Genomic DNA, 11,999 nt, shown 5'->3' on the forward strand with positions numbered 1-11,999 from the left:
GTTTGACCCTTGTACTCGAAGCATCTGCCTGATCTTAGTTGGACCTCCCTTTCTATGCTTGTCCTTATATACTTAGAAGGCAGATACCATATCTAAGTATCAGGTATTAGAGCTGCTGCATTTGGCAATCCTGCTGAATATCTGCAATAAATTGTGTGTGGACTTGTGAGAGTCTGGGTTGATCTGCATTAATTGTTTACTACAGCTACCATGCTCCACATCATCCCACCAAGCTCTCAGAACATAGCAAAGCAACCACAGGTTATTGCTTTGTGCCAATGTTTTCCAAAACAGGAATATGACCTTACCAATTTCTCCTTGTATGATATCAAATCTGCTAGCTCCATCTACAATCAAATAAGGATTTCTCTGAAGTTCCTGGAGGAAAGAAAATGCAAAGAGCAGTGTGAGTACTCAGCCTATGCCAGCAGTGTGTTCCTGCCCCTTGAAGACCCCTGTTTGCCTACCATTCCCACAGCTGAAAACTCTTTCTCTTGAGCCCTGATCTTTTGTTGCGTGCCACGAACAAAACCAGAGGAGCTACTCAGGCATCTCTTCTTTAGGCTGCACAGCTGTTCCTGGGGATGGGCACTTGTGGCTGGGTGCTCAGTAAGTTTTCATTTGGGTTTCTCTAATGCTACCAACACCTTCCAGAGAAGGCTCTTAGCCTGGCTGTGAAATCATGCAGTTCCCTGGGGGACAGAGGGCAGTAACACAGAGGTTTCCAAGCCAAGAAGAGCAGGGTCTGTACTTGAGCTTGCCCTTGCATCTGGGAACGTTTTAACTCTCTGAGCCATTTGTGTTTCCATGCAGGACTAATACATGTCAGCCTGGGCTGCTTTACATTACTTCTGGTAAGGAAGCTATAGAAAGAGACCTTAATCTCTGGCTGCAAAATCCTGTAGGCCTGGCTGACTTATTTTTAATTTAGGGAGAGTTTTCCTTGCGTTCCTTGAGAATCTTGCTTGGGCAGTGAAGGAGGAAGCACTTCAGAACTTGGATTTGCACACAGAAATGTGAACCATTCTCCCACCTGTGTCTGTTATTGGTCTAGGACATCTGAGTGCCCAGGTAGGGATGGCCCAAGAATCCCCTGTGAGTAATCCTTGGCACACCCCAGCTGGGTAAGGCTCTGTTTTGAAAGAGCAATCAGCCTTGAATATGAAAGCCACTGCACACCTAAGAAAATTAAGAGATAAAAGGGAGAAGAAAACATCTGAGCAAGAAAAATAATACAGCAGCTCTTCCTTACGCAGGCCTTGGCATTTTTACTCCCCAACTGATTAGACATGCTGCGCAAAAATGAGACCAGTGCACAATGTGACTCATTACTCACACGGTTGCGTGAGCTCAGCATTAGCAAATGCTGTCAGTTTTCTGAAATTGCTTCAACAGTGATCAAACCCCTCTAAGAATTTTCCCTGTCATGAGAAGATGCAAAATAACATTGCTACTCCAGGCTGGTGTACAGATCCTGCTCCCACAGCACTGGTGACACTGGGGAAAGCAGTCTGGGCAGGCGTCTTCCTTGAAAGATGCTTTTATGCAGCCATCCACACCTATCCCAGGACCTTGGGGATTTACAATAAGAGATTTATCCATAGCATGGGAACAAGCCTAAGAAGTGGTGGCCACTGGCAGCAGCAGCCGGACATTGTACAGGGAACCAGCAGCTCTCAATCCTTCTTCCTTCCCCTCTGCATCTGTCCCAGCTTTATCTTCTCCCTCCCTCTATTTCCCTGACCTGGGTAAATTCAAAACCTCCCACAAACAGGAAAGAGTAACTTGCATGACAAGGTTCTGAACTCGGCTTGTGTCTTTGTGTGTGTCTGACTTGCCAACAGTCGTCCCAGAAAACCAACAGCATAAAGGAAGGAGAATTTTCATTCCCCCGTCATTTCTGAGTCTGTTGAAGTCTTAATTGCCCCAGGCAAGGTGGCTGGGCTCTGACAGATGTGCTACGGTGCAAAGCTGCCATGGGGGTAAGCACCATAAAGAAACACAAGCCTGAAACTAATGGGAAGGCAGCTGCATCTCCTATAGGATTCCTGAGGCTGATGTGCTGGGATGATAAAGCTCTTTAGGGCACTATGGATCCTGCTAGCCTGTTACAGAGACTGGATGAAAAGTCAGCCCATTAGATGCCTCAGCAGATACTCTATTGCACATCAAGATGTTTGACTCCCCAGTAAGCAAACAGGGATGAGTTGTGTCATTAAGCAGGTTCCTTGCTGAGAGAAAACAGTCATTTTGTCTGAAACCAAAAGGGACCAGGATCTGAAGTCAGCGCCAGCCAACATGCCTTGACTGTGCATACAGACAATTTTGTGGCTGTCAGAGGACAAAAGATGAAATCAGGCAGTCACTGTAATCCCCACCCACCACACACTAAGGTCTGCTGCTAATAGGGTGTAATGCCCACAGACTTAGGGGGACATAACTGGAAAGCAACACAGAGCATGTGACTAGCCATGGAAAAGGGGCTTCTCAGCAGCTGTCCCTCTGCAGAAACCACACAGCAAATGCCAAGTGAATTCCCACTGAGGTGACACTGGTGCCGCTGTCTGAAATGGCAGCAGCCCTCCCTGCTGCCTGCATGGCGGTCAGAAATGGTGGGGCAGGATTTAACATTAAGTTTGTGCTTCCGAGTGCAGCCACCTCCCTGTGGGCTTGAGCAGATGAAGCAGCACGGACACGCTTCACAAGGACACGGTGCACAGAGCACAGGGTCTTTGAGCACTGTTGGGTGTGAGCCAAGGAAGGGCAGGGGACAGACAGAAGCTGAAGCAAAGGCAGGAAGGGGCAGTGGTGGGGAATCGCAAGACCAGATACTTAGGGTTTCTGAATGAGCTTAGAGAGGACATAATTGTGATGGGTACAGTACATTGGAAATCTGGGCCTTCTCAACTGGAAGGAAAGGGAGGAAAGGAAATCTCCAATTAGTTCCTCTTCCTTCAAAGGCAAGAACGCAGCAGTCATAAAACACAAGAAACTACCATCTATTATTGCAAAACACAGCTATGCACATAGTTACTGCCACACAAAACATGCAAGCCTCACTATTTGCTAGTGCTCAAATTGCATGGCAAATAGAGAAACCACAGATTTAACTATAAGTCTTCCCAGAAGCAGTGCCTTGTTTCACTGTGAAATTATAATGAGTCTTTGTGGCATTTTCCCTGAGACTTTTCAGTTTTAGCTGGAGGGAAAAAAGAGGGAGCACAAGGAGGCACATGGTCTCTTCCCAGTGTGAGTCCAGCAGGGAAGGCAACCATATGGGCTGCAAGTCAAGTGCTCTGCCTGGACTCATCCCCCCAGGACAAAGCTACCATCACTCACTTTCCATGGCCCACTGAAGACTTCATTATGTATTCAAAACAGAATAGAAGTTCAAGTTCAAACCAGTTCATTCTCTAGAGAATGGTCTTACCACAGATGTACTGCTTAACCAAAGGGCAAGATGGAAAATCAGTTTAAGAGGTGGAAGGAGAGTGCCTTGTACACGCATTTGTCTCTAAATTTCTTCTTATAATTGCTCAGCATTTTTATGGAAGAGCAAGTTCAAGAAGCAGGTGGAGGTGAGTAATATAGGCCATATGTAGACATAGGTAAAGAACTCAGACATTTTTGTGGAAAATGGGAAAACCAAGGTAGGATTTCATAGGCAGTGTAAGGCAGCCTGACTGCAGGCAGCTTCTCAGTATGGTGGTGTGGCTGTGGCCACTTTCCCACACGTTTCCCCACTGGCCCAGCATGATCCCAAGTGTAGGCACAAGGCCACTGAGGGTTAAGAGGCAAGAGATGACTGTTTGCAGAGCTGCCTCCAAATCAGTTTACCTTAACCCTACAATAAGATCCCAGCCTTGCTTCTGTTCCTGCCACAGCACCACGTCTTTCCCTTTGGCTGTACTTGTGTTGCTCTTCTCTGCCCCTGCTCCACCTTCCTGACATGTCCTGCCATCATGAGCCACGGTGCTCCCTGTTCAATGTAACACAAATTAAGAAAAATGAAAAGGCTGCTATTGACTGAAAGCCAAGCTCTGTTCTCAGCTGGACAAATCTTAATTCAGCATCACTGCTGTACCTGTCATAGGGTTGCTCTGGATTAAGAAGCAAAGGCGGTGTTGCAGTTCCCGGGGCTGAGGGCACTGCCTAGCAGTGAGCTGAGGAATGGCCTGGCACACCGCTGCCAGGCATCCCATAACCACAGATTAGCTAGCACAGAAATAAGCCTGTTGGAGTAACAAGGGAGGGCAAAGCAAACGATAAGCTGCGCTGGGTCACACAGAAGGTCTGCCTGATGCAATGCTTCATCTCCGTCCAACAGCTTGGAGAGGGAGCGGGTTAACCGAGCCAGCCGAAAGGAATGCTCCGCCTGCATGTATCCTCCCACTCTCCATCACCTGGGGGCTAAAGGACTTCCCAGGCTGGAGCCTCTGTGCACAGTTTTGTGTTTATTAGACCTCGTGGGAATCAAGAATCTGTTTCCTTGAATTTGCCTAATCTATTTTTTTATTTTATTTTTTTATTTCTGCTTTTCTTTGACATTCTCTTAGACAGGGAAAAAAACCCAGACTAATCTCAAAGGGTTTGTTTGCACCACCAGAACTCAATTCCCTGCTTTACAGCAGAATAGATCAATTCCTAATTGCCTGTTTTCAACACAAATGCCTCAGATGCTTTAAAAAAAAAAACCCTCCTCTGCTCCATCTCTCTCTCACAATGGAGGAATGAAGGCCTCAGACTCTGCAGAGGTGGTAAAGTCATGCTTGAGGATTGACTGGTGTCCTACAGCCAGCAGAAACAGAAACCAGAGCAGATTTTACTTGCATCCTGTTTCCTTTGTGTGGCTCAGTGCTAAAAAACAAAGGCAACTGCAAAGGAGGTAAATGTAAAGGATGTAATCAAGGGATGTAGCCCTGTCTACCATGAGCCTTTGTGAGGCAGTTTCCTCAGGAGTCTTGAAACCACTCGGCACAAGCAAAAGTTTTCAAAGTGGCGTAGTGTCATCAACTATTCCCCTGTGGCCACCACAGCCTGCTGGCTGACTCCCCAGCCTGAGAAACAGGGAAGTGTGTGAGACAACCAGACCATCACAGAAGCGCTGCTTTCCCCTCAACCCAGAACGCGTGCATTCCCTCCACCCTGCAACCAGCCCTTTCCAAAATCAACAGAGCCCAGAGATACTATGCAAATAAACCCTTCTCATCTAAAGCGTGTACAGAAAGACAGATGTAATAAATGGTAACACACTGCCGCTTCCTCAGCCCGGAGATACGAACTCTGAAGTGGAGGTCAGATGCAATCAGCTGAGTAGGCAAAGGCTGAGACAACAGCAGCCTGGAAATGCTGCTCCCATTCAATTACACTGATTGCACACGCACGCTCAAAAATAAGGTGAATTGATTTTGATTTTCATCAAGGAGAAATACTGAACAGGATCCAAGGGCCTTGTGGCCTCTGAGAAATACTGAAGCTGTGAACTCTGCCATGAACAGCTGGTAAGTGGCTTTGGCTCATGCCAGAAAATAGCCCCATGGGGACAGACGTGCAGGTAGTGCAGGACAGCACTGCCCCTCATCATCACACATTTCCCATAACTTGCTTTAGTAAAGCAGCTCATGTGACAAACCACTTTTGTTTGTTTGTTTGTTTGTTTGTGTGGGAGGTTTTACTTATTTTTTTCCCCTGTGCTAAATTCTTAGGTTAACATCAAACAATTGTCTGATTTCTCATCTGAATAAAATCTGCCTTTTTCCCTACTCCAGCTCAGCTTATCTGTGTGGAAAGATCCTAACTTCAAAACAATTTTTGAAATGATCCATTTTGGTTCAGTCAGTTCTTGACTTCAAAATTCCTTAATGTTGGTATTTATTTCTGGAATTCTCTGAGAATTAAATCAAATGTCAATAAACAAATAACCACTAAAAGCAGTGCAGAATCACAATAAGCACACTGCTGCTGAAAGAAGGTTACACTTGCTTTGGGAAGGGACAAAGGAAAGGAGCAAGGCCTTTTGCAAAATTACTGAATGAAATGATAATTAACTTTTCTGAGGCAGGGGAGGGGAAGTATTGACTCACTCAAACTGTATCACTTTCCCCAATGCTTTTTAGATGTTGAGTGCAGCAGCATGGCTCCCTGAGTCTCTGCTAAGGGAACAAGGTATTTCCCTTGCTCAGGTTTACATTAAAGCAGCCTCTTTCTGTGGTTTCTAGCCAATAACTTATTTTAGACTCTATTCTTCCCTTCCCCTGACACCAGAAACAAAAGGCAAATACCCAGGGAGTCCATGCCCTGATGGTATGAACAGACTGTGGTGATGCAGAAGAAACCCAGGTCAGCTATTTCAGTCAGTCCTTTCACTACCCACCTCCAACAAGTCACATCAGAAGCACTCAGGGATCTCCCTCATGCTGCCCCTCAAGCCTCCATTGTCCACCTTTCAGCTTTCCCCTCTCTTCTGGTTGCCCCTCACATATGCCACAGCTGATGTTAAACAGGGGATGGACCCTCCTACACCAGCTCTTGCTCAGCAATCCCTCAGCCTGTAAAGCAGGGTCTCCAAGAGACAAAGGATGAGCAGCGGCAGGAGTAGTACTTTGTGATCTTGAAGACCCTTCAGAAAAACCTTCAGCCACCTCAAACCTATGCCCATTTTGGCCTTAAAAAGCGTAAGTGCTGAAGATCAGGAACTATCTTTAACAGTTTATAATAGACACCATGTTGGGCTTTTCCTGGTGCAGGGCCAAGGCAGTGCTGCATATGTGGTAATCTCTTATACTTCACATATATCGTGTTCGAAAATGTAACCAATGTTAGCAAAAATAAAGCACTTAGAATCCAGCACCAGCACAATTCACATCATCTGGATTATCCTAATTTAGTTTCTTTTTGCATCTGTACAGTATTATGCTTTATGGTCAGAAATCTTTAGTTAAAACATTAACTGATTAAAAATGCATATTCAGCAACAGCAAATCATTTTGTGACTTCCTCTGTTCCACTCAATTGCTTGTGTAAAAGGAAAAGTACCAAACAATGAAAGAATGTGTTTTGAACATTTTTAAAGGAGCATCTCAGTTTTTAAAATCTGATATGACTCTTCAAGGAGAATTTAGAAAAGCTCAGCTATAGAAAATCAATTCAATCTAAAGTAGAACTCTTTTCCATCTCTCAGCTGTGGGTGAACCAAAAGACCAGTTAATTGCAGAGCTCCTGCTGCCATCTGGTTCCTGTGTCCCCACCTCCATTAATGCTTGAAGTGCCACATGCAAAATCTCTATTACAAATTGCACACATTTCACTGGACATAGACTGGGGTCCTGGGGATGAAAACAGCCTGGAGCAGTCCCCACCTGACGGGAGACTGCAACTACTTCAGGTAGGAAAATTGACATTTCAAAGGATGTCTTGGTGCTCCTGATCCACCTCCCCCTTCAGGGGCTCCCATATCAAATCAGCTCACTGTACAAGTTAGAATGAGTTGCTTCTGACTGTCACTGCTGACTATGGCTGTCTGAAAATCAAGCTGTTTTTTCTCTGCTTTATACATTACCCCCAGACATGAGAACTCCAAACTCCAAATGTAATTGGCAATTCTCTTGACAATGTACAATGTAAAATAGAAGTAGCATATTGCTCAACTGCTCAGTTGGATCTGGAACAATGACAGCAGTTATAATTGCTATCTACCATTTAAATAACCAGATACTATATGACTCAGAAGATGGAGCTTAAGAGATTAATAGGACCAAGATGCCATTTTTGTCACAGTTACCTTTGCAGCTAAAATTTTTTTAGTGTCAGAGGAAGCTAATGGTGGAGCCTGCGAATAATACATACATAGGTTAAATTGGCCATGCTGTCAGCAGGATGCAACTACATTCACTCTCTGGGAGATGTGTTCAGGTAGAAAAAGGTCTCCATTTGGGAAATCATAGCTATCATTTTGCCAAGTAGTTTAGGTAGTTTAAATACCTGGGATCATGTATCCTTGTGGTTAGCATTGCAGTGACCTAAGAGCAAAGACTTTAAGAACATTTCTGCATGGGTGAAAGGTACCCAACTAAAAACTTCGGGTTTGGGACACTTTGACTCCTAACACTGCAGCCTCCCCTCTTCTTCCCTGGGGACCAACCCCAAAGGCAACTCAACACAGAACTGGCCTGTCAGGACATACAAGATGTAAATACAGTTTTATTTACTTCCTGACCCTGGGCTCAAAACATTCGCAGCTCTTTCAATGAAAAGCAACCACTGCTATTTAGCAACTTCTTCTGCCTTTGCTTCATTCTGCCAGGAGACGGAGACCATGCTTTGATGTCACCGTGATGCACCAATGGTGTTGTGGTGACATTTGAGAACTTCCGGTTGTGCTACCCAGGCAGCTGGTGCCATTGCCCTTCATCTTGCATCTTCTCTACCAGGACAAAGCCTGGCTGGTCAGGCAACAGCTACAGGTGGAAATTTTGGACAAACTGAGAAAGAAAAATTAAAAATGGAGCCTTCTTCATCACTGACATCCTAGGCTTCCCTTCTGGATGAGACAGTTGAGTTGGTAGTATCAACTTTTGTCCCTTCAGTAAGTTGTAGAAGAACAGCTGGTGATTCTGTGTTAACCTTTATGACACAAGAAAAGCGTCTTCAGTGTTCACATTGTGAACCCTGGGACATTAGCATGTGCTTTTTCAGAGGAGAGCTCTGGCAAAGCCAACGAATTTTCATCCAGCTTCTTCCTGAAAAAACTCTGGAAAATTGTTGGAAGTGACTGGTTTCGGTCAATTTGGTGGGGTGATGCTGGAAACTGTGTAGTGATTGCTGAAAAAGTCTTCAAAAGGGCAGTGCTGGGCAGGAGAGGACTTCTGCAAATTTTTGAAACTAGTTCCACAAAAACTCTCATTCATCAGTTTAATCTTCATGGATTCAGCAAAACAGAAGGGGATTCTCCAACACCTGCTTCACCTGATAAAATACAAGCACTGGAAGCAGCAGGTTCTGCTTTTGGCAAGATACATCAGTCCCTTTGCACACAAAACAACTCTCAGGATACTTGAGTAGGATAAATGTTCATCCCACACTGTGGTGCCTCAAGATTAGTGGTATTTTGGTTTCTAAGTCAGTTTATATGCTTTTGAAATTCTACGCTTCTCTGCTGCTCCCAAATGGCAAAAACACCAGGGTGGTTAGTACTTAGCACAACTATATCATAACATTTTATTCCTGTTTATTCATCTTTAAAATGCCCCTAAGAGTGCTTTCTAATATCCATGTTTGTCTTTCGTGAGTCTAAAGCTTAGTTATTGTATCTTTGTCTTTCTCAGTCTGGAAATGGTGGCAACGAATTCCTCTCTTTTACAGTTTTTAGTTACTCTTCTACTATAATGCCTATTTCAAGACAGATTATCCCCACCTGCTACAACCCTGTAAACAAAGTGCTGGTGTAAATAACACAGCACCAGCTGCATTGTCGCTGGACCCAGATTTGAAGGAAGGCTGCCTGAGGAGAAGCCCAGATGTTCAGCCAGCAGCAGGAGCTGCTTCTGCAGACAAGAATGATCCCTTTGAGGAGCTTCACAGATGACACCCAGACATCCGCCCCCTGCACCTCCACACCTACCAAGCCATGTAATAAAGCAATGACCCAGATTGGAAACGCCTGTACCTCCGTACACACAACTTCTCTAACACTTTTAGGCCCTGCTGCAGCAGTGGGTAGTGAGAAGTTCAAGCCTCAGGTCCCATCCCCACAGTGCTGCAGCTGCAGCCTTCTTGGTGTCCAAGCTGCAGATCCTGCTTCATCTGATGCTTCACTTCATCACATTTGGTTTACACTAGAGCTGGAGCTTCCCACCTTTCCATTTGGGCATCCATACCCAGCAGCTGTGCAGGTTCCCTGGGCTGGCCTGTGTCCCCTGTGGGACCCCTGGGTTTCGATGTCTGTGCTGGCAGCAGCTGCTGTTGCTGTGCCAAGGCCACCTCCCAGCCCAGCTCCAGCAGCCCCTCACTGCCCGGCTTGCACCCGCCACCCAAATTGTGCAGCTGCAGGCAACGGGGTTGGACCCCGGCCTGAGAGACAGCACAGACACCAGCTACCAACTAAACAGAGCTTCGTGAAGCTAGAAGTAGGTTACTATAGAAATAAATAATTGAATATTTCTTGTTCTCAGTAATAAATCTTTTGCATTTGTTCTGTCTCTACAGTCCCACGGTTACTGTCTCTATACCCTGGGGGTTACCTGCAGGGAGATGAACTGGTTTGCTGCAGCCCAGGGAAGCCAAAGGCCCCAGGCACTGGTGATGCGCTCAGCAAAACCCAGCTAAAGGGCAGGACATGGCTAAACCAGGAGCTGCACCAGCAGCAAATGGTACACAGCAGCACTACACACTGCAGTCTCACCATGGAAAGATTCCCTAAATTAGGTCCCAGGATAAAAAAGCCGAGCATGTGATTCCACCTCCCAATTTAAACATCCATATATATGCTAGGCGAAAATGACAACTGCCTATTAACTGCAACTGGGAATCAGCAGACAAACGTATTTCACCTCACACCTTGTCCCAATTATTCTAAAATAGGTCTTGCTGAATCGGTAACTTGGATTACAGAAATCAGAGATCTTTAATAGAGTTTGTCAGCTTTTCAGGTTTGCACTAAGTCATCTAGAAGCAGACTGAAGTGAGGATGCTAGTCCTAGTCAAGTTCATAGGTGGAAACAAACTTTCTACAAAAATGTACCCTCATGATGTAGTTATCTTCCATCCACACACCCCCACAGCAAGGATCCCTCCTTCCAGCATCATGCTCCCAAGTGCTCCCCTTGGGTTCTACATCCCTGCCTAGCACAGAACTCTTCCCCCAGGGTGAAGCTTTTAGTTGCTCCCATTCGGCAGCAGGGCTACGAAACACTCTGAGTGCTGTAACTCACAGTTGGCCTCTTCCACTGTATTTGGCGCAGCGTATCCTCTGGGAGCAGGTTGGGGCCGATAGAGCTGACATGAGCGGGAAAGGTGGCATCCTCAAAAAGCAGTCCTTGGCTCAGACAGGAGGCTCGCAGGCTGCTGAAGTCCTGGTTATTAAATTTCTTCACATTCTGGAGGCTTCCCGTTGCCCCTGTTTTTTGCCATCCCTGCTCCAATGTCTGAACAGAGCCAGAGGCAAGCATCATGCCCCTTTTCTGTGAAGGAGAGACATAGACTGCCATTAGTTTCCCAAAGTGGTGCCTTAGGAGTGTATGGGAAAGCAAAAACCCCACACACACCCCAGCCCCCCCACAAGAGGACTGTGGAGCAACAGCTTGCAGAGCTGAGGGCAGCCACAGTGACAAAATCCTTATTAGCTGGAAATGCCTGGGGAAAGAGTAGTCGTCAAGTCCCAACTGGTTTATCTTAAACCAGTGCTGTCACTGCTACAAATTCAATTTTGAGTCTTCCCTGAGGACAGAGAGCAAAGCTGTTAGTGAGCTGCTGTGTTAGCACTGAGCTACATCTGCAAGATAAGTGAGTGTAGGAGATGGAGCAGGAACTGCAGATACAGGGGAGGAGGGAGGTGGTGTGAGGAAGGAGCCTGCCCAGGGGTACCCAGGACTCTTCTGGCCATGGATCACACCAGTGCCCAGGGCATCTTCAGAGTTATTTACTTTATTTCATTTCCACAAGTGAGTGCTTGACAGTCCTTCTCTGTAGGACCTAAAGAAGGCAGAGATGTGCCCTTCCTTGGGATCTGCTCCAAAAACCGCAGACAGATTAGGGAATGGCTTCCTACCAGCTTCCACCAGATGCCCTAAAGCTACAGCACTGAGATGGGACCAAGCTGCAACATCCAGACCCAGATCTCACCTGCACTCCTTTCTCACAAGAACACACACCAGGGTCTGGGGTATTTGGCCTCAGTGGTTCATTCAGAGGCCAGCATTTAAACAGATCCAAATTGTAGATTCATTTTTAAACTGGGCAGTCATTGCACAGCATCTATAGATTTTCCAGTCTGGAGCAGGTTC

At 46.0% G+C, this 11,999-nt stretch overlaps 2 protein-coding genes across 2 annotated transcripts in view; one reads left to right on the forward strand and one right to left on the reverse strand.

Moving 5' to 3' along the window:
• The window catches only part of CAPN13 (calpain 13), a 46,828-nt gene extending 35,656 nt beyond the window's left edge, over positions 1-11,172 (reverse strand). The window contains exons 1-2 of the mRNA XM_065834094.2: positions 10,929-11,172; positions 309-378 (exon numbers count right to left, since the gene is read on the reverse strand). Of these exons, the coding sequence (XP_065690166.1) occupies positions 309-378; positions 10,929-11,168 (310 nt within the window). The 5' untranslated portion in view covers positions 11,169-11,172. The remainder of the gene's footprint in view (positions 1-308; positions 379-10,928) is intronic.
• LOC136099269 (heat shock transcription factor, Y-linked-like) lies at positions 1,078-9,583 on the forward strand. The gene is made up of 3 exons (XM_065833260.1): positions 1,078-1,095; positions 8,637-8,990; positions 9,368-9,583. Exons 1-3 carry the CDS (start codon positions 1,078-1,080, stop codon positions 9,581-9,583), a joined length of 588 nt encoding a protein of 195 aa, XP_065689332.1.
• Positions 11,173-11,999: the final 827 nt, after the last annotated feature.

This window comes from Patagioenas fasciata, chromosome 3 (genome assembly GCF_037038585.1).
Source record: "Patagioenas fasciata isolate bPatFas1 chromosome 3, bPatFas1.hap1, whole genome shotgun sequence".
Classification (NCBI taxonomy): domain Eukaryota; kingdom Metazoa; phylum Chordata; class Aves; order Columbiformes; family Columbidae; genus Patagioenas; species Patagioenas fasciata.